Below are 20,539 nucleotides of genomic sequence, written 5' to 3'. Positions count from 1 at the left end.
TCGAACCAGGATCTCCTGGATCATAGGTCGATGCTCAACTCTTGAGCCACGCCAGCTGGGCAGGCAAAAAAATTTTTATGGAAAGGTATACACACTGTTGAAATAGAGATATTCTCAGTGAAGACTAACTAGAATGTCTCATTGTCCAGGTTTTTGGGTAAGGCAAGGGAAAATCTGACTTCTTTAGCTTCAGGAGCACAGTTGTTTAAAAGATTAGAGAAATGGTTTAGCCAGTTGGAGGGGTGATTACTTAACAGAGAGATCCTGTTACCTTCTTACCTTGATCTGTTGCATCTCATTTGCAGGTCACCTTTAGGCTCAACAGCCTCTGCCCCAGCACCACCAGCACCACCAGCACCACCAGCATCCCCAGTCCTTCCAGCCCTTCCTGCCCTCCCAGCCTTCCATGGCATGCTGGAGCGTGCCCCAGCAGAGCCCTCCTACCGTGCCCCCATGGAGAAACTTTTCTACTTACCTCACGTCTGCAGCTATACTTGTCTTTCTCGAATCAGACCTATGAGAAGTGAGCAGTACCGAGGCAAGAACCCTCTACTAGTCCCATTACTATATGACTTTCGGCGGATGACAGCCCGGCGCCGAGTTAACCGCAAGATGGGCTTTCATGTTATCTATAAGACACCTTGTGGCCTCTGCCTTCGGACAATGCAGGAGATTGAACGCTACCTTTTTGAGACTGGCTGTGACTTCCTCTTCCTGGAGATGTTCTGTTTGGATCCATACGTTCTCGTGGACCGGAAGTTTCAGCCTTATAAGCCTTTTTACTATATTTTGGACATCACTTATGGGAAAGAAGATGTTCCCCTGTCCTGTGTCAATGAGATTGACACAACCCCCCCACCCCAGGTGGCCTACAGCAAGGAACGAATCCCGGGCAAGGGTGTTTTCATTAACACGGGCCCTGAATTTCTGGTTGGCTGTGACTGCAAGGATGGGTGCCGGGACAAGTGAGTTGGTGGGGTGTTGCTGGCCCTGCTGTGGTTGCCTTTCTTTCCACCTCTTTCTTCACCTTATATCTGCACTCCTTTCCCCATCTCCCTTTACCTCCCCCTTCAACTGGAGTTCCTACCTTAAAGTGTCTATGAAAGCTGTGAAATAGAGATGCTGGGGTTAACTTGGTCCCACTGCATAACCTTGGTTACATGTGTCTTGTGTTTGTTTCCCTGATTCTCCTTTTCCTTTGCTTTCAGTGGCTACTTTATGTAGTCTGTATCTTATTCTCACTGCTATGTTCTTTTTCTGTCTTTTCCTTTCTCATTTACATGTATAAGAGAAGGAAAAGAAATTTCATTACCTTATCACCATCATTTTATTAGTACCTCTTGTTTTTTAAGCAAGTCTCAGAGGTCTAGCTTTTTAAGCAAGTCTCACAGCTCCTTTCTATCATATAGGTCCAAGTGTGCCTGCCATCAGCTAACTATTCAGGCTACAGCCTGCACCCCAGGCGGCCAAGTCAACCCTAACTCTGGCTACCAGTACAAGAGACTGGAAGAGTGTCTACCCACAGGGTAAGTATCAGGGGAAAGTGAAGCACCTCAGACTGAGGAGCATATTCTTGGTTTTCTCTGCTTATAGGAACCATCAGAATTCTGAAAATTGGAACCAAAATTAGTATAACTGAAATAGGCATTTCATTTATCATTTGAATCTTATTTACTGAAATCCCAACACATATTTCTTCCTTGGGCTTTCCTTGAAATGAAGACAGAATGATTGAACAGTGTCTATCAATTTTCTGTTGCAGTCAAAGGTGATCTTAATTTGATAGCTCTCTGAATGTCCTAGCAGATTATGGTTTGCTCTGGCAAGTGAAATGTGTTCAGAGAGGAAAAGGCAGAGACTTGATTATTTTAGAACTTTGTAAATCAGAATAAAGATTATAGTCAAATTCATGGTGCAATAGGAAGCTGTTGGAGATTTTTAAGGAGTTAAAGTATCTGCCTTTTGAAGATTATTCTGGCTTCTGTGTGGAAAATAAGTCTTAGGGCAGCAAAAGGAGAATTTAAAGCTCAATTAGGAAATATAAATGAAAGGTTGCTGGTACTAAAATGAAAGTGTAGTAGAGATGAAAGAAGATAGATTTGAGGTTGCATATAGAGGTAGAGCTACAGAACTTGATTGATGACTATGGAGTGGAGTAGGGAAGGGGCAGAATCAAGGACAATTCCTAAATTTTATACTTGAGTAACTAAGTGGGATGTGTGCTTTTTACTGAGTTGGAAGACCAGAGGAGTTGCAGGTCTGAGTGAGATTCATCTGTTCTAGCCATATGAAGTTTTGAGATGCCTGTTAGTCCAAGTGGAAATGTTGAGAAGGCAGTGAGATTTCTGAGAAAAGTGTAAGGGCTTCACAGGAGTAGTATTTAAAGCCTGGATGAGTTCAACTAGAAAGAATATTGGTAATAGAGAAGGGGGCCCAGGAGTCAGAAGGGGTCCCTGGGGCTCTTTAACTAGAGACTGAGCAAAGGAGGTAGAGCCAGCGTGTGAGATTGAGAAACAGGTCAGAGAAAGAGAAGGTCAATGAAAGATGTAACATGGTAAATTGGTTACATATGAACATGTGAACTAATAGGCTTAGTGCTCAAGATATATAATTAGCAGAGAGGATAGAAGAAGAGAGAAGAAAAGCATCAATGAAATAATTCAGAAATTTTCCCATAATTGAAGAATCAGTATTTCCAAATTGACAGGGCCAATCAGGTCCCAGTATAATGAATGAAAATGGATCCCCACTGCCCTAGATGGTTTTGCTCAGTGGTTAGAGCATTGAACAGTAGACTGAAGGGTCCCAGGTTTGGTTCCAGCTAAGGGCATGTACCTCAGTTGCAGACTCAATCCCTGGTCTGGTCAGTGTGAGCAGGAGGCAACCAGTCGGGGTGTGTGTGTCTCACATTGATGTTTCTCTCTCTCTCCCTCCCTCTCTTCCTCCCTCTTTTTCTCCCTCCCTTCCTCCCTCCCTCCTTTCCTCCCTCCCTCCACTCTCACTGAAAAGCAATGGAAAAAATGTCCTCAGGTGAGGATTAAAAAAAAAAAAAGATCCCCATTGAAACACATAATAAAGTGACCACTGCACTCACAGAACACTGAGAACAAAAAGAAAATTCTAAAAGCTTCTAGAGAAGAGAAATAGACCACACAAAAAAAGGATTTAAAATTACTTCAGCCTTCTCAGAATAACATTGAAAGGTAGAAGGCAATTAGGAATTTATTCAGAATTCTAAGGGAAAATTATTTCTAACCCAGACACATTATCAATTCAGTGTTCAAGTAGACTAAAGCATATTTTTTACATGAAATACATCAAAATTATCTATTATTTCACTTCTCAGAAAGTTACTGGAAATGTTTATCAAAATGAGGTGCTAGAGTCCAGAGAGAGGAAAGCATATGGATCCAGAAAACAGAGGATCTAACTCAAAAGAGGGGTGAGAGCCCTCGGCCAGCTGGCTCAGTGGGTTGGAGCATCATCCCGTGCCCCAGGAGGGTGCAGATTCAATTCCTAGTCAGGGCTCATACAGGAGCAACCATCAGTGTTTCTCTCTCACATTGGTGTTTCTCTCTCTCATTGATGTTTCTTTTAAATCAATTTTATATATATGTATATATCTCCTCAGGTGAGGATTAAAAAAAGGAATGAAATGAATCCCCCAGATGATAGCGAAATGAAGGGGGGAGTGAAGGAGGCGTCCAGGCTGACAGCTGTGTGCTGGGTGTAGAGAACAGCCAGTGGGACAGCGGGCCAAACCTGGCTACAGAAGAGACTGGGAAAATAAATGATGTTTTTTTGTTTTAAATATATTTTTATTGATTTCAGATAGAGAAAGGGAAAGAGAGAGAGAGAGAGAAACATCAGTGATGAGAGAGTCATTGGTCGGCTGCCTCCTGCATGTCTCCCATTGGGGATCGAGCCCACAACCCGGGCATGTGCCCTGACTAGGAATCGAACCTCGAACCTCGATCTCCTGGATCATCAGTTGATGCTCAACCCCTGAGCCATACCAGCTGGGTGAAAATGAACGGTATGATAGAAAACTTGCTTTGCCTGAGTATCTTCAGGGGAGAATGAGACTACTGAGGGGATCAGGAGATGAATTTGTGCTAAATACTTACTGAAAACTAAGCAAAGGAAAAGATAGTTATTATTTTACCTGCATTACTGTATCATTTATGTTTCATTTTTAAAAATTTGAATCTTGTAACAGTGTTTAGATTTGATAATGCTGGGTGGTAGATGAGTGTTTGTTGTATCTTTTTTACATGGCTTTTTTTTCTTTTCCAGTCATCACTAGAGGATATTTTTTCCATTGCTCTTCAGAGAGAATAGAAGAGAGAGAGAAAGAAACATCAGAGAAACACATTGATACATCGATTGGTTGCCTCCCACATGTGCCCGGACAAGGGCTGGGGATTGAGCCTGCAACTGAAGTGCATGCTCTTCACCAGAATGGAACCTGAGACCCTTCAGTCCACAGGCCACTAAGCAAAACCAGCCAGGGCTTTTAAAATGTTTTCAGCCCTGGCTACTGTGGCTCAGTGGTTAGTGCGTCGGCCGGCGCACCAGAGGGTCATGGGTTTGATTTCCGGTCAAGGGCATGTACCTGGGTTGCAGGTTCAATCCCAGGCCCCAGTTGGGGCACGTGCGTGAGGCAACCAATCCATGTCTGTCTCTCACATTGATGCTTCTCTCTTTTTCTCTCTCCCCCCTTCCTCCCTCCTTTGCTTCCTCCCTCCCCTTCCCTCTGTCCCTTCCACTCTAAAAATCAATGGGAAAATATCCTCCAGTGAGGATTTAAAAAAAATGTTTTTAAATAACCACAAATAATATATGATCTCTATGCTTAAACCTCTCTAATAGCTTCCAACTGTACTTTGGATTTTATTCTCTTAGTACAGTGTCTGGTGACCCAAGATTATCTTGCTCATTCCTATCTCTCTGCCTCCAAAACTGTTCCAGTCACACTGATATTTTTCACTTCCTGGATCCAGTTCACCCAGTGTTTGCCAGCCTACCTTGAGGGCCTTTGTACATACTGTGCCCTCTTCTTGGCATCCTCCCACTGTTCTTTGCGTAGTTATCTCCTTAGCCTTGAGCTCTCTCAGCTTTATTCTCACCTCAGAGAAACCTTTCCTGGTCACTCTAAAACTAGGTCATTTTCACTTTCTAATTCTGTCATTGAGCACCCTGTTTGTGTCCTTTATAGCATATGTGACAACTTTTATTTATTTGTTCATTTGTTTTTGTACTGTCTTTTTCATTAGAATGTAAGCTCCATGAGGGTATGAACCCTGTCTGTCTTACCATTTTATCAGCAGTAACTAACGTACCCAGTGCCTGGCCCATAGTAACAACTCAAATTTTGTTGAATGAATGATACTTAGTATAGCTACTCCAAAAGTTTCATCTGGTATTGATTAAACCTGAGATCAAATTCTAGCCTTATCCTTCCAAACTGATCCTGTTTTATCAGCTATAAACACAGGATAAGGACATTGACAACCCCCATCTCCAATGGGATTTTAAAGGACTAAAAGTTGTTCCTTTTATTTTTATTTTTTTTATCCTCATATGAGGATATTTTTTTCCATCGATTTTTAGAGAGGGAGGGAAAGAGAGAAACAGCTATGTGAGAGAGAGAGATGTCATTTGGTTGCCTCCCACATATGTCCCAAGCGGGGCTAGGGATAGAACCTGCAACCCTTTGGTGGATGGGCCAAGACTAGCCACTGAGCCTTGCTGGCCAGGGCTGAAAGTGGTTTCTTGATATGGTGTTGGTTCTGTGTTTTGTGAAAATTCATTGACCTATAGATTTATGTGGGTACTTCTCTCTGTGTGTATTATGCTTTAATAATTTTTTTAAGTTAAAAAACACCTCACATAGCTACTTAAGGATAGAATAGGAGAATGTATGTAAAGCATTGGCATAATGCCAATCACAAAGTATATCTTCAATAAATAGAAGCTGCCCTTACCATCTTTGTCTGGGGGATATGACTAATGTAATCAACCAACTGACTGTACTGTTATCTTTCCAAAAGTAAATGTCTCCCTTCAATTTACATACCAGAAAAGTAAGAAAAATCCTAACCCTGAGCAAAGCAGGTAGAGTAGAAACACCGATAGCTGAAAAGATGACAGTTTTCTCAGTGTAACTACTTCCTTTAATGTTGATATTTGCTATATCTGATTAACTTCAATAGTTTATTTTAAAAATAGTTAAGTTGTTAAGTTCCTTAAACTAGATAGAGAATATGAGCTCCCTGACATTAGAGATTATGATATCTCCCACTAGTACAAGAGCTGTACTAGACACTAGTGTTTTAATAAATTTTCACTGAATTGAAGAGTGAACATCAACTTTACCAAAAAGAAGAATCTAGTGAACTTTAGTATCAGTTCCTCCTCTTTGCTCCCTATTATATTGCTATAAATAGCAAAGGCTTCTGCTTTTCTTATACACCTTTATTTTATGCATCTATTTCTGCAAATTGACATAGCTTATTATTTTAATGGCTCTTAATCTGTGCTCACATCATAGTTTCTTAGTTTTTCTCCAGGTTAGACATTCTTGTAACCACTGGTATTAACTGTAGTGCTCTAACTCTCTGTATAAATCACTTTTCCCCCTTATGAATTATTTCCTTGGGCTATATTCCCAAATGAATCAGAGAGCATAGACAGTTCAGTAAATCTGCTCGCTTAGTCGTTACTTAATAAATGATGGTACCTTAAGAATTGTAACAGTTTGGTGGATCCAGTGGATGCCCTGGTGATCATGTCAATTGATTTTATTTTCCCCCCTCCCAGAGTTTATGAGTGTAACAAACGCTGCAAATGTGACCCAAACATGTGCACAAACCGGTTGGTGCAGCATGGACTACAGGTTCGCCTGCAGCTGTTCAAGACACAGAACAAGGGCTGGGGTATCCGCTGCTTGGATGACATAGCCAAAGGCTCCTTTGTCTGTATTTATGCAGGTTGGTAGGAACGGTTTGCTTTCTGGAATTAGGACATGGTGGGGAACTGAATCAGAGACGAGTTTGAACATAAGAATAAAATGCTTGACATATCAACTGTGTCAAGAGGAGGCCAGGATTTTCTGCGGTAAAGAACATGATGAGTGAAGTGCCTGTCTGGGCGGATGAGGGAGGGCAAAAGTGCTTCATGTGAAAAGGGGTGAAATTGTGGATGTGATGATGTTTCAGAGAAGGGGCATGATAGTAGGGTCGAGTGTTTCCTTTTCTCCCACATCACTCCACCCTGTCACTCCACCCAGAGATCTTTTAGCATAGCTGAGAACTCTCTTGGTAAACTAAGTAAAGAGGAACAATGGGAAGGCAGAAAGGGCAAGATACAGAACTCTACAGCAAGTTTCTCATACTGTCCTGGTGAAGACACAGAGGAGGTATTATCAAAGAGAAATGAAACAGAGTAATAGAGGCATTTTGACGTTATGTGCTGGTAGGCTGGGTATTGAGGGAATGGCCCTTACTCTTTCTAGATCTGAATAACCCTGGAAGGCCTTTAATTCTCTTCATTCCCAGGCAAAATTCTGACAGACGACTTTGCAGACAAGGAGGGCCTGGAAATGGGTGATGAGTACTTCGCCAACCTGGACCACATCGAGAGCGTGGAGAACTTCAAGGAAGGATATGAGAGCGATGCCCCCTGTTCCTCTGACAGCAGTGGTGTCGACTTGAAGGACCAGGAAGACGGCAACAGTGGCACAGAGGACCCCGAGGAGTCCAATGACGACAGCTCCGACGACAACTTCTGTAAGGATGAGGACTTCAGCACCAGCTCGGTGTGGCGCAGCTACGCCACCCGGCGGCAGACCCGGGGCCAGAAGGAGAACGGACTGTCTGAGACGGCCTCCAAGGACTCCCGCCCCCCAGACCTCGGGCCTCCACATCTTCCTGGCCCTCTGTCAGTCCCTGTGGGCGGCTGCAATCCACCTTCCTCTGAAGAGACATCCAAGAACAAGGTGGCCTCGTGGTTGAGCTGCAATAGTGTCAGCGGAGGTGGCTTTGCTGACTCTGATAGCCGTTCATCCTTCAAGACCAACGAAGGCGGGGAAGGCCGGACTGGGGGAGTCAAAGGGGAAGCTGAGAAGGCTTCCACCTCAGGGCTGAGCTTCAAGGATGAGGGAGACATCAAGCAAGCCAAGAAAGAGGTAAACTACGCGCAGTGGCGTTTGTGTAACCTGGATACGGTAAAACCTTAATGCACTCTCACCACGAGTCTTCACACACAGATTATTTACTTGGGTATTTCTATGGCAAACCTGATTATCTCCCCCCTCCACCCAGCACAGTTCTGGTGTTTGTTTAAAGAAATTATTTTAAAATCAACCTGCTGGGTTGATTCATTCCAAAAGAAAGGGTTTGAGTGATTTTTAAAAATTAAGTTCTATTTCAAGTTATCTTTGTCATTGCTTGCTTCTCTTAGAGAAATAAGAATTAATTTTAAGTATATTTTTAATGATGTTGAAACTTCCCACATTACAGGTAGTGACCTGTGTCCCTGTCCTTGTAAGACTCTGCCCATGTGTATCCATGAACATGTTATACCTTCTCATTGGGAAGGGTGAGGACCTCTCTCAGGGTGGTTTGCTGATAAGAACATGGTTGCTGCTGTCAAGTTGCAGTCATTTCTCCACATACACCTTACTTTAGAGAATGGACTTCTCACTGGCTAAGGTCTTTGAGGTCATGGGGGATGAATTCTAAATGTTGGATTTGTTACTTAGGACCATAAAAACAGTTAACCCTTCACTTGCTCTTTTCCAGGACCCTGATGACCGAAAGATGTCAATGTAAGTGCCTCTTTTAGACCTGTTTCCAAATCTGCCTTCTTTCAAGCCTACAAAAGACAAAGAAAAAACCAGTAACCTGACTTTTCTCATTTCTTCCCCTCCTGACAGTATTACTGAGAGCTCTCGAAATTATGGTTACAATCCTTCTCCCATGAAGACTGAAGGACTTCGCCGTCCACCCAGTAAGACTAGTATGCATCAGAGCCGACGCCTCTTGGCCTCAGCTCAGTCCCACCATGATGTAAGTGACCTTTCTCAAGCCATACCTTACCCCAGCCTCTGTTTTATTCAGTCCAAGTGAAGGGACATCCTCTCACTTCAAGTCCTTCACCATAATTACTGTTAGATCTTTTCTTGCATCTTTGGCCTTGACTTCCTACCTCATTTTCCTTCATCCAACATGTAATCTTCCTCTTGCTATAACCTCAGCTCCTTTCTGCCTAACCACAGGTGAGAGCAGGAACTTGAAGGGGCGCTCTCCATTCACCCTCTTCCTCCTTCTCCTCCTGCCTCCCAGGATGTCCTGACCCTGTCCAGCAGCACAGAAAGTGAGGGGGAAAGTGGGACCAGCCGAAAGCCCACTGCTGGTCAGACTTCAGCCACAGCAGTTGACAGCGATGATATCCAGACCATCTCCTCTGGTTCTGAAGGCGATGACTTTGAGGACAAGAAGAACATGTCTGGTAGTCTGGAAGAATTTTGGGGGTAGTTGGAAGGAACCATAGGAAAGTTGAGAATAGAGGTGGTTTTTGCTGTTTTATTTTGTTCTTTAGATTCCACATAAATGAAATCATATAGTATTTGTGTTTGTCTTATTCCACTTGGCATAATATTCTCTAGGTCCATCCATGTTGTCACAAGTGGTAAGATTTCATTCTTTTAATGACCTAGTAATATTCCATTGTATATCATTGTATATATGTGTCACATCTTTTCTATCCAGTTGTCTATTGATGGGCACTTAGCTTGCTTTCATATCTTGACTATTGTAAGATATGCTGCAGCGAACACAGGGATACATATATCTTTTCAAATTAGTGTTTTGAATTTCTTTGGATAAATACCCAGAAGTGGAATTGCTGGGTCATAAAGTAGTTCTATTTTTAATTCTTTGAGGAACCTCCATACTGTTTTCCATAGTGGCTGTACCAATTTGCAGTCCCACCAGCAGTGCACAAGGTTTCCCTTTTCTCCACATCCTCACCAGCACTTTGTTGATTTATTGGTGGATAGCCATTCTGACAGGTGTGAGGTGATCTCATTGTGGTTTTAATTTGTTATCTGTTGACCATCTGAGGGTAGAGGATTTTTAAAAGAAAAAATTCCTATCCTAAGAGTTGAAACTTTAGGAGGGCTCCCTGGCTCCCAGCTAAACTGTTAATATTGTTTGACGCATCTCCTTGCTCTCCTCCTTATTTCCCTGCTCTTCCCTCAGCTCCTTGATCTAGCAGATCTAATCCTGCTTGAAAAAAACTGCAGTTTAGACTCTTTGCCTCAGTCCCAGCTTGTTGTTATTCCTAAGCTGCAGTACGTGGGATGAAATGGGAGTAGACTATCCAGTCTTGGGTTGGGATGGGTCCTGAACCTGTTCTCTTTCCTGCCTAGGTCCAACAAAGCGCCAAGTGGCAGTAAAATCAACCCGAGGCTTTGCTCTTAAATCAACCCATGGGATTGCTATTAAATCAACCAACATGGCATCTGCGGAAAAGGGGGAAAGTGCACCTGTTCGTAAGAACACACGCCAGTTCTATGATGGTGAGGAGTCTTGCTACATCATCGACGCCAAGCTTGAAGGCAACCTGGGCCGCTACCTCAATGTGAGACCCCTTCCCTCACCTCTAAATGCTGGATTATCCCATGGTCCTTAAATTTCTAGTGCTTTTAACACAACCTATATATACCTACCTTTTGTTATAAATTCTTGGTCTCAAAGGATCTTGAGGTGGCTTTTTTCCAAAACTTCTGCTATGATGGGGGAGGTTCAGGTGGCATCATTTTTCACCCAACTCTCACTCACCCTACAAAGCTAGATTCTGTTGCCTTGGTTCTTACCGATCCTATCCTTAAACCTACAGCACAGTTGCAGCCCCAACCTGTTTGTCCAGAATGTCTTCGTGGATACTCATGATCTTCGCTTCCCTTGGGTGGCCTTCTTTGCCAGCAAGTAAGAGGGAGTCAGGAAAGAGAGGTGGTTGGGTAGGAAAAGAAACCCAGGATTGGGAAGGGGCAAGGCCTATTGAAATTCTAAGGGCCCCCTCCGTGTGTAATCCAGCTCCACCTGTACACTCTGTAACCCCAGGCAGCTGGGTTATCTGCTGTCTTCACACCCCATCCTTTTCTTCCTTTGTAGGAGAATCCGGGCTGGGACTGAACTTACATGGGACTACAACTACGAGGTGGGCAGTGTGGAAGGCAAGGAGCTGCTCTGCTGCTGTGGGGCCATCGAATGCAGAGGGCGTCTTCTTTAGAGGACAGCCTTCTTCCTAACCCTCGGACCCCTTCCTGAACTGACCTTTCCTCAGGAACTGGGTCTTCCTGACTGTTGAACTCTGACCCTCAAGTCTGCAGTTGAGCTACTCCCCCAGCTCCTAGTAGATAGAAATGGGGGTTCTGGATCAGGAGATCCCTTCCAATGTGGTGCTAGCAGGCTGGGTCCCTCCTCTAACCCCTAAGGCCTTAGGGGGCAGGGAGAGGTTACCACTCTAACCTGGGCCTGACATCTTTCGGTCCTCCTGTTGCTCATCCCTCCCATCTTAGTTTGTTCAAGTGTTCATGCTTCTAACACACTTTATTCCTGGTGTGAGGGCTGTGTATTTACTATCCCTGGTTTGTATTATTTCTTGAGTCTTTTAATAAGATGTGAAGACTAAGATTGTGATTTTATTTTTCTCTCCTCAGCCCCCATACTCCCAATCTGGGTCTTTCAGTGAGCAGCCTGTTTTCCCCCATCCTTCCCAATGGCTTATTAATCTCATACTTTCTCTACCTTTGCTTTTTCTTATTTGCCATGTGAAATTTAAAAAAAAAATAATGTAACCATGAGGAAGGCATGAGAAAGACTACCTTAGTTTATTTAGTTGATCCCCTTCTCAATTCCTAATAGTCTCCGACACTTGTTGCCATGTTTTACTTAATCTTTAATATATTTTAATTAAAAAAACCATTAACAGTACATTTTGGTCTGAAGTGGTCCCACTGCTAAAATGCCAGGTGCTAGCTGTAATTCTGGCTTTAAAACCGAAACCCCAAGTGTTTAATAAATTAAAAAAAAATAGAACTAGTTGCCATTCTACTCCAAACCAACTAGCCTAGGGGAAGAGGCCAGAGAAAGGAGGCAGTAAGATCTTGGACCTGTGACTAAAGGGACAGCTGGCAGAAAAGTAACACAAAGACTGTCTGAGCAGTCCCCGGTATGGCCCCCACTTTTTGGCAGAGGTAGGGTAAGGGTCATGTGTACCCTCCTACACTTAGTTCATTTGCATCTTAGGAGAGAAAAAGTTAAAGTCAGCTCAGCTTTGGTTTCTGGTCCAAGTTAGGGAGCTTAGAAAGGTGAGCCTTGGTCCAACTTTGGCAGAATGAGGCCCACAGACAGGACAGTAAGGCACGACCCTGGCTCTGGAGGTCAGGGAGTCAAAGGCAAACAACTAGGGCCAGATTCTGAAGGATAAGGAATGTGAGTTGTAATCTCCACCCCTAGAGCTGAGGAAGGGTCTTGAAAACAATAAAAAGGACAACTTGGAAAATAAGACTGTCCCCCATCCTCCCACCCCCCCCAAACAAAGACTAGAACCAACCTCCCCAGGTAGAGATGTGGGGATACGTTGGTTAGGATTTGGTTTAAAGGCATCTGGGTGACAAGCAGGGTATGGGAGGCACAGAGAAAACTCCTCTGGCTTTCTCCTCTCTCCAGAGCTTAAAGTGACCCTGTGGGGGGAGGGGAGTAGTTCCTTGGCTGTACACATTAATCTGAGGGGTAGCAGGGACAGTGGTTCAGTCATTCTTACGATGGTTGTTGTTGAGGATGGGATGGCCATTGGCTAGGGCCCGGCTCTTTGTTCCTACCCCAGCCGCAGCCTCCTCCCCCTCTGAACTCTCTGTTTCTTCCCGGTCACTGCGTTCATCTTCTACCTGCTGTGGGAAAGGTTAAGAAGGGTTACTTGATGTCCTCAAACCTCTAAGTACTGCCTCTCTCTGCGGGCTTTTTCCAGCTATTCCCAAGGCCCCATAGAAGTTTTTTAGAAGGTTGCTGGTATGGGAGGGAGTTCGGGCAGTTTCTAGAATTGAGGATAGTAGGGCCTACAAAGTGGGGGGAGAGCTTTTACCTTTCCAGTTATGAACTTGTGGGCCATGCGCAAAATGAGGTAGGCCCAGAAGATATGCAGCATCTGTAGCACTCCCATCATGGAATTGAAGAAGTAATAGCCAAAGAAGGCAGGATAGAGCTCCAGTGGGTACACCACAGTGCAGTGCAGGATCCTAAGGGCGGGACGGGAGAGACAATTGTAAACACAGAAAGGAAGGGGTTGAGATGGAGGACAGATAAATGGGGGGGAGACAAGACCCCTGATTCAGGAGAACAAGAGTATAAAGTCTGGCCCCCTACTCACCAGAAGGGGAGGATGACCAGTCGGGTGATGATGAAGACGATGGCAAAGACGATGAAGATGTTGTTGCAGGTGTTTTTCCATCCCGCATAGTTAAACATCTTGGCTGACTGCACAGACATCCCCATCCGTCATCGTGGGCTCCTGACTCGCCCGTACACATTCATATGTACACCCCAGTTACCACACTGGCTCTGTGCCCCCACCCTCTTTGGTCCCAGGAATGTCAACACCCCCACAAACCCCAAAAGGACAAAGGGACGGGAACCTGCACCAGGGTCTCTAGGTTTGAAGAGATGCCCAGAAAGCCTGACCTCTAGCAGGTAGTCGGAAGAGTCATGCAGAGCCATAATGAGTGTCCCCGCTCGGATGTAATTGGCAAACCAGGAGAAGCTGATGAGGATGATAGTGGCCACGTGGTGGATGATCTGTTCCTTGAAATCCTGCAGAAAAGATGTAGGCTCCAGGGGACTTTGTTTTGTTCCCTGGCGCCCCCTATTCTTTCTCCGCCTCACTTTTAGTTACTCGTATCCCACAGCTCCATCCAAAGCACCCAGAAATCAAAGGGGAGGCTGTTCACAGCTTCACGTTGGCTTCCCGACTTAATGGCACAGCCCCTTGACCCACCTTTCGCTTGACATCAGAGGCGATGCTAAAGAGCAGGGACCAGTAGAAAGAAAGTTCAATCATGTAGTACCAATACTGGGAAGGGATGGTGCTCTGGGGGAAAGGAGAGAGTGGGAGATTAGGTAAGGGGCCCCAGAGTGACTGGACCCAAGAGTCTCACCTCCAGAACCAGCCCTGCTAGCCCCTGAGATTGTGTTTGGCACCATGACTCCAGTCCTTTCTGCCATGTGTTCGAGAGATCCTCTCTTCCCAGGGATGTGTGCATCTAGTCCTATCCTATCCTGATTATCCTAATCACCCCCATACAAGGAGATCGGAACCCCACCTCATACCTGTATAGGATATCCCTCCCAAACTTTCTTCAGGTCATAGAACCAGGGTTTCTGCAGAAAAATGGTGAGAGTTTAAAAGGAGGGCCCCAAATTCTATGGCCTCCCCGCACCTTGCCAGAGAACCTACTCCCACCTCTCAGTAATCCCCACTCACATCCATGATGACAGCCATGCCCGCAACGAAAGCAATCAGGTAGAAGGTGAATCTCCAGCTGGAAGAAGAAGCGGAAACAGCTGGGAGAGCGGGGCAGGAGAAGGGCACAACCCCCCAGGTACCCCAGAGAGCCTCAGGAATATCCAACCTGATCCCCCCCCGGGTGCGATCTCACCCTGCATGCAGCCATTGCCACCCCCCAGCAAGTTACATCAGACACTCTGCTTCTCCTGCTGCGGCCTCCCCACCTGGCTTCTCGGAACTTCTTGAGGAGACTGGGCCGGTCCTGGTTGCGACGGCGGCGGAACCAGCGCTCTACCTGGCGGCCGGAGAGCCCACTCTGCCGGGACAGCAGCTCTACCTCCGCCTGGGTGTAGTGGGGAAGCCCATCACGTTTTGCTTCAGAACTCAGCAGCACTCCCACCCACCTCCTCCAAGTACTAACCTTGTAATAAGCCTGTACCACTGCTTTCCCATCTCTTCACCCACCAGAGCTGATATTCCGACCCATTCCTTTTCCCTCCCCACTAGAACTCAGCGACTCCTAGAGCAGGTCTGCAGCTCATACCTGTTTGGGATGCTTGCCACTGGTCAGGTAGAAATGCTCCAAGGTGGGGTTGGGAGGTGCCCGCAGCCGAGTTTTCTCCTTTACATTCAGGAGGGCAGCCAGTGGTGTGGCCACATAACTGGGGAAGGGACATGAGTGAGAAGTGTCTGGCTCTTGAAGCACCTCACCGTCTTGGTAGCCCTAAGCTGGGAGGGGGAAAGGACTGCAAGCTCAGACTACTTTATTCCGGGCCTCAGTTTCCTGGCAATCCCCTCTCTGGCCTCCTTGGGCTGCTCATAGCTGACAAAGCTGCCTGTGTTCACAAGTGACCAGGCGGGGTGGAGAGTGAGAACAAATAGCCATTGACAGAAAGGGCCTGGGGTGCTGAGCCCTCAGGAAGACAATGCTGCCTTCAGTGGGGGACACACGGTAGGCAGGGACCTGGGTGGCCAGAACGCCAGGGTCTAGGACCAATTAAACAGCAAGAGAGAAACTTGAAGTGCAAGCAACTGTGTGGCTGGCAACCAGGGAAGGCATGGGGGTGGGCTGGTATGCTCACAGCTCAAAGAAGTATCGAATGATGAGGAAGAGCAAAGCCAGGGGCAGTGTGACATAGAGGTCTGAGGCTTTGGCGTAGACACGTCCATCTCGGTCTTCTAGATCCGCCCAGGTTAAGTTCACGGGCAGCCACAGCCGTTCCCACCAAAAGTAGTCATACAAGGTCTGGAGCATCCTGAGTGAGGAGAGGGAGATAGAGGGCATCAAAGGGGATGGCTACGAGGGAGAGACAGGTGACAGTTTTCATGGTTTAGCAAAAGGAGCAGGGGCAGAACCTCACGCCCTGGACTCAGGTCCTTGTCATGTGGCCTTGGACAAATCACTTTCCTCATCTGTAATATGGTGGTTTTCCAGTTCTAACATTTACTATTTACAGCAACTGAAGGTAATGCTGACACCCCTGCCCCCAAGAAGTCCTGATTCCCTAGAATTAAGAATCTCGGGCTTCCAGTCAGTTTGCTATCGCAGCATGGGGGACAGGCAGGATCTGGTCCTAGGAGCTATAGCCAACAATCTGAGTAAAGTCAAAGGCACCCTCCCTTCCCAGCTCTCCCGCCACCACCTCCAGCCCCCAGTCAAACAACAACTGCAAGCTTCCTTGCCTGGCAACTTCAAAAACAAGTTTCAAGGCTGGAGAAAACCCTTCCTTCCCCTTCCCTACAACGCATGTCCCTAGGGAAAATTAAGAGCACAGAGTAAAGTAAAATAATGTCCCCAAATGGGCTGAGCTCTAGGACAATCTGGACTATTGCACAGAAGATTAACACCATGCCAAGCCGCCCAATTCCTGTACATAAAGCAAAAGAATCCTATCAGAAGTGTCTTTTCAGAAACAGTGAAGGCAAAGCTGCAGAGGAAGGGATTGAAGGACAGAGAATCGAGGCAGCAGACCAAGCAATCAGGTGGAATTAGAAGCTATTGCTTATTAAGGCTCATCCAGAAAATAAAACACTAGACTGCAGAGAAACACCGGTCACAATATCCTCAGCTCAGGAAAGAGCTGCTGCTTTCCCCACCTCCCCCTCTCCACTGAAAGAGTAGTGACTGGAGGAGGGGTAGTGACCATCTGGACACTCCAGACGAGGAAGGGAATGGTCTGTGGCCTGTGAGGGGCCAGCAGCTGCTTGGAGCTGAGAGAAGCAGCAAGATGGTCCTGAAGAGTCAGTGATGCTGGAACCAGCACACCACCTGGCAGTCTTGGGACTGAGCAGTGAACGCAGCTCCGGATAAGGACAGTACTTTGCAGACTCCCTACCCCTCATCCCCCCAGGAGGGAGGAGAGGTAGTGGTGGTCAGGCTGGCCTTGAGAGTAAAAGCTGACAGGGAAAGAAGGTGGTCGTGTGTCCCCCCAACCACACTCCCACCAGGGAAGAAGGAAAGAGTAGGAAGACTGTTCACTGCGAACTGGAGAGCAGTGGGTGCCCCTGGCAGAAGGCTGATCAGACAGCGCAGCTGGGCTGGTCCTCCTGCCCCTCCTCCGATGGCTCCACCCCCACCCACCACAGGAGCACTTGCGAAATCCCTCTGGGCCTGTCACGGGTCAGTATTCCAGCTCAAGGACTTTACCCTCTTGTCCCCACTCCTGGTCACTCCTCTCTCAGATAAAATCAGAGGTCAGCACTGACAAAGGAGCTTCAGCTCCACCTTCCCCCAATACCACACGAACGTACATTATACGTACGTATACACATGTGTACACACACGTGTACACACACACAAACACACACATTCCAGGCCTCGGCTCAAGCACGGCCCCTTCCTTCTCTACCTTAGAATAAATATTTAATTGGTTAAAAGATGGAAGCCTTTAGAACTGAACAAAATTAAACAATTATCCACAGTGGAACTTTTCCCGTACAACCATGCACACTCACATACTTTTTTCCTAGGAAAAGTGGTAGAGGAGGTGCCAAGATTGGTGGCACTTCTGGCTCTTCCTTCCCACCCCTTTGCTTAGTCTGACCAGAGGTGGGGAAGTTTACCTGACCCTGTCACCTGACTGGTGTGTCTCTTGGAGCCCAACTGTCCTCCAGTGAGATCTAAAGCCAAGGTTACAGACAGGCCCCTTCCCCACCCTGGTCGGTGGAAACTAACAGGGGAAGTTTCTATTGACAGGGACGTTTTGAGGATTAAAGATTCAGAGGGGTGAGTAGGGCCCCTCTCCCTGACTCCTGTGCCCCAGGAATGTCTGCTGCCAGTCTCCTCTACAAAGAGAGGATCTGGGGAGATAGGTAGGCAAAGAGTCAGTGGTCAAGGACAAGCCCCTGGACAGTGCAACTATCTCAACCCCAGGACAAAATATACCTGCCTCCTTCCGGCTCCCATAGGAAGATGGGTGTGAGCTGAGGGAGAAAGCATGTGTCAGGCATTCAGAAATGCAGATTAATGGGGGCTCTCCTCCCACACCTGGGTTTCAGGCTTTCTGTGACCACAGCCTTCCCTCGCTGCCTAGTCCTTCCATTAGCAGAGGAGCACTATCCCATCCCCCCATCCCCACCCCACCCCACCCCAACCTAGCCCAGCAGGGAGACACCAGATTCAGCAGGGTCAGGACTTCTAACTCAACATGGGGATGAGGGGGAGGGGAGACAACAGAGGCTCCCAGCCCGCCTGGCTTCCATATCCCCACCCAAGCAGCAGGTCTGCTGCTCCGGTGGCAGCCCTGGCAGCTTCTTGGCACCAGCACACCAAGCCAAGCAAGGGATCCCATAAACAAAAGGCTGGGGCAAAAAAAGGGGATGTGTACTGGAGATAGGGAGCCGACCTGCTTTTCCAGATACCCTTGGCCCTTAGGGCAGTTCCTTGATTTTCTGGTTGGGAAAAGTCACACCTACTGATATTTTTCCACTCTTGAAACTTACTCGTCCCACACCCGGGAAGACAACGGGGTGTGTGCGTGTGTGTGTGTCTGTGTCTCACACACACACACCTGCCACAGAGACACAGATGCCACTTTCTGAGGCACAGGCTGGAGAGGAGCCAGCAGAGCAGGGATTTCATGAGCATTGGGTTACCAGGAACTTGAGCTCGGCTCAGCCCAGTCCCCACCCTTTGCCCCAACTCTGACTGACCCCTTCCAGACCTTCACAGATGGATGAAAAGGGACAGAGGGTCTCCATGGGGACTTTTACACCCAGAGGGTTGAGAGGGCAGAAGTTTTGAGTCTGTAAGAAAGGCATCTTACAGACTCAATGTGAAAACAGTCCCACTGGCTCTCAGAGCTTGAAGGAATAACTGAGGAAAATATAATAGGACCAGCAAGGGGGGAGAGTGACACAGAGGGTCCCACAGGCTCCCAGCTCCCAATGAAGCTTGAGGAGCTACAAAAAAGAAGTGGAAGAGGGCCTGAAGTCTTCTGTTGGAAACTTTTCAGGCGGCAACAGCAGCAGGTCATGAACTAGAAGGCTGCGCGCAATGGATGAAGCCAAGAGGAGGTGTCATAGCTCCAGGCTGCAGTAAAGGCCCCCAAATCTAACTTGTCTGGGCTGTCCCACCAGGGGCCCCAACACACCCCAATACTGCATGAGACTACCCCCAGGGGTACGGAGAGGCTGGCAGGTTGAAGGGGCAGATAAGGGGCAGAGCTGAAGGGCAGAGTAAAGGATCAGCCAGTCTGTGGCCAGTGACAGGAGAGAGGAGGCCCTTCCTCCCAGGGGGAAAGTTGGCCAGAGGCCCCAGGGAAGGGTGTGGATTGTGGGGTATCAAGGGAGACAAGAGACTCTTTAGAACAGTGTGTGTGCAGGTCACTGTATGATCAGGGCCAGGCCCTGAGGGAGGAGGCTCTGGACAAGTCCTTACCCCTAGGAGCCCCATCACAAGCGCAGTCAGCCACCCAAATTCAGGCCCAGTCACCTGGACTGTGGTGTGGGACGACCACCCTCCAACACAGATGTGGGAGGATTGCCTGCTGGAGGCCTTCCCTGGTTTGATTCTCTGGGAATAGGGGCTCATTCCCTCCTCAGGGTCCTCAGAACCCCCAGACTGGGGCCTGGCAACTCAGGTGACTGAGCGCAGGTCTGGATGCACGACCCTGGCCTGGGGTCAGAAAAAACCCCCAAACTAAGGCCAAAAATTCGTGCCACACACCTGTAATTAACCTATTTGCCAGAGAACCTCCCAGCCAGTAATTAGCAAGATGTGGCCCAGAAAACCAGTTTCACCAGCAGCTCCCCCTCCACCCTGCCACACACACCCCATAACGGTTTAGGAGCCTTACCCTTGGGGGGCCGGGCAGGCTCCCCGAGCCGCTCCTTCCTGCTTCCCGTTAAGCACATGGGCGCTCCGACCTCCCTCCCGCGGCGGCCGCGGGGCGCGGGTCGGGAGGGAGAGCGAGACCCCCGTCCCCGCCCGCGCCGGGCCCCCGCGGAAATGGTCGCCGAGCCTCGCTAACCCCCCACAAAGCGCGCCCGCGCCCCGCGCCCGCGGCGAGCAGCCCGCGTCCCCACCTCCCGGCCCCTACCTGTTGCCCCCGGGGGCCTTTCCGCGCTCGGGGCGGCGCGTCCCGGGACGCACGGGCTCCGGCCGCCCGCCCGCCCTCCCGCCCTCCCGCGGCCCGGCCGCGCCCGCCCTGCCCCCGGCCCGGCGCCATGAAGCGCCCCGCAGAGGCCCGGGGCCCTGGGCCGCCCCGCCCGGCCGCCCCGCTCCCGCTCCCGCTCGGCCCCGCGCCCGCCCCGGCCGGGCCTCTCCGCGGAGCTGCGTCGGCGCGGCCCCGGGTCTCCGGCTCCCCCGCGGCCGCGGCCCGCCCGCCCCTGCGCGCCCTGCCCCGGGCTCGCGGCCGGGTCCCCACTCACTCGGCGGCGGCGTCGCGGAGCTGGCCGGGCCAGGAGCCGCTGCTCCGTCTCCCTCGTCCGAGCTCCGGCCCCTCCGGACTGGCTCGGCCCGCTCCGC

At 48.3% G+C, this 20,539-nt stretch overlaps 2 protein-coding genes across 5 annotated transcripts in view; one reads left to right on the top strand and one right to left on the bottom strand.

Annotated features, from left to right (window-relative positions):
* The window catches only part of SETDB1 (SET domain bifurcated histone lysine methyltransferase 1), a 25,036-nt gene extending 13,034 nt beyond the window's left edge, over window positions 1-12,002 (top strand). For all 4 annotated transcript variants that reach the window (XM_016215535.2, XM_016215533.2, XM_016215534.2 and 1 more), the window contains 10 exons: window positions 306-965; window positions 1,410-1,526; window positions 6,823-6,992; window positions 7,560-8,188; window positions 8,805-8,830; window positions 8,939-9,071; window positions 9,348-9,513; window positions 10,436-10,647; window positions 10,906-10,994; window positions 11,181-12,002. In XM_016215535.2, coding sequence (XP_016071021.2) covers window positions 306-965; window positions 1,410-1,526; window positions 6,823-6,992; window positions 7,560-8,188; window positions 8,805-8,830; window positions 8,939-9,071; window positions 9,348-9,513; window positions 10,436-10,647; window positions 10,906-10,994; window positions 11,181-11,298 — 2,320 coding nt within the window. In that variant the 3' untranslated portion in view covers window positions 11,299-12,002. The remainder of the gene's footprint in view (window positions 1-305; window positions 966-1,409; window positions 1,527-6,822; window positions 6,993-7,559; window positions 8,189-8,804; window positions 8,831-8,938; window positions 9,072-9,347; window positions 9,514-10,435; window positions 10,648-10,905; window positions 10,995-11,180) is intronic.
* On the bottom strand, window positions 11,881-20,539 carry CERS2 (ceramide synthase 2). The gene is made up of 11 exons (XM_087827755.1): window positions 20,443-20,539; window positions 15,654-15,827; window positions 15,116-15,233; window positions 14,796-14,914; window positions 14,548-14,605; window positions 14,394-14,444; window positions 14,062-14,154; window positions 13,749-13,877; window positions 13,438-13,544; window positions 13,153-13,306; window positions 11,881-12,961 (listed from the first exon to the last, which is right to left on the bottom strand). The coding sequence occupies exons 2-11, from the start codon at window positions 15,824-15,826 to the stop codon at window positions 12,821-12,823; spliced, it is 1,143 nt and encodes a 380-aa protein (XP_087683881.1). The 5' UTR covers window position 15,827; window positions 20,443-20,539; the 3' UTR covers window positions 11,881-12,820.

The sequence above is a fragment of the Miniopterus natalensis genome, chromosome 19 (assembly GCF_054644295.1).
Source record: "Miniopterus natalensis isolate mMinNat1 chromosome 19, mMinNat1.hap1, whole genome shotgun sequence".
NCBI lineage: Eukaryota > Metazoa > Chordata > Mammalia > Chiroptera > Miniopteridae > Miniopterus > Miniopterus natalensis.
The sequence above is the reverse complement of the archived record's forward strand: the minus strand, read 5'-3'. Positions and strand labels throughout refer to the sequence as shown.

Coding starts and splice junctions, on each gene's coding strand:
- CERS2 (XM_087827755.1), bottom strand. CDS start 15,826: ATGCTCCAGACCTTGTATGACTACTTTTGGTGGGAACGGCTGTGGCTG. Junction 15,234..15,653: donor ATTCGATACTTCTTTGAGCT/GTGAGCATACCA, acceptor TCCCTTCCCCAG/TTATGTGGCCACACCACTGG. Junction 12,962..13,152: donor ACAAGTTCATAACTGGAAAG/GTAAAAGCTCTC, acceptor CCTTTCCCACAG/CAGGTAGAAGATGAACGCAG.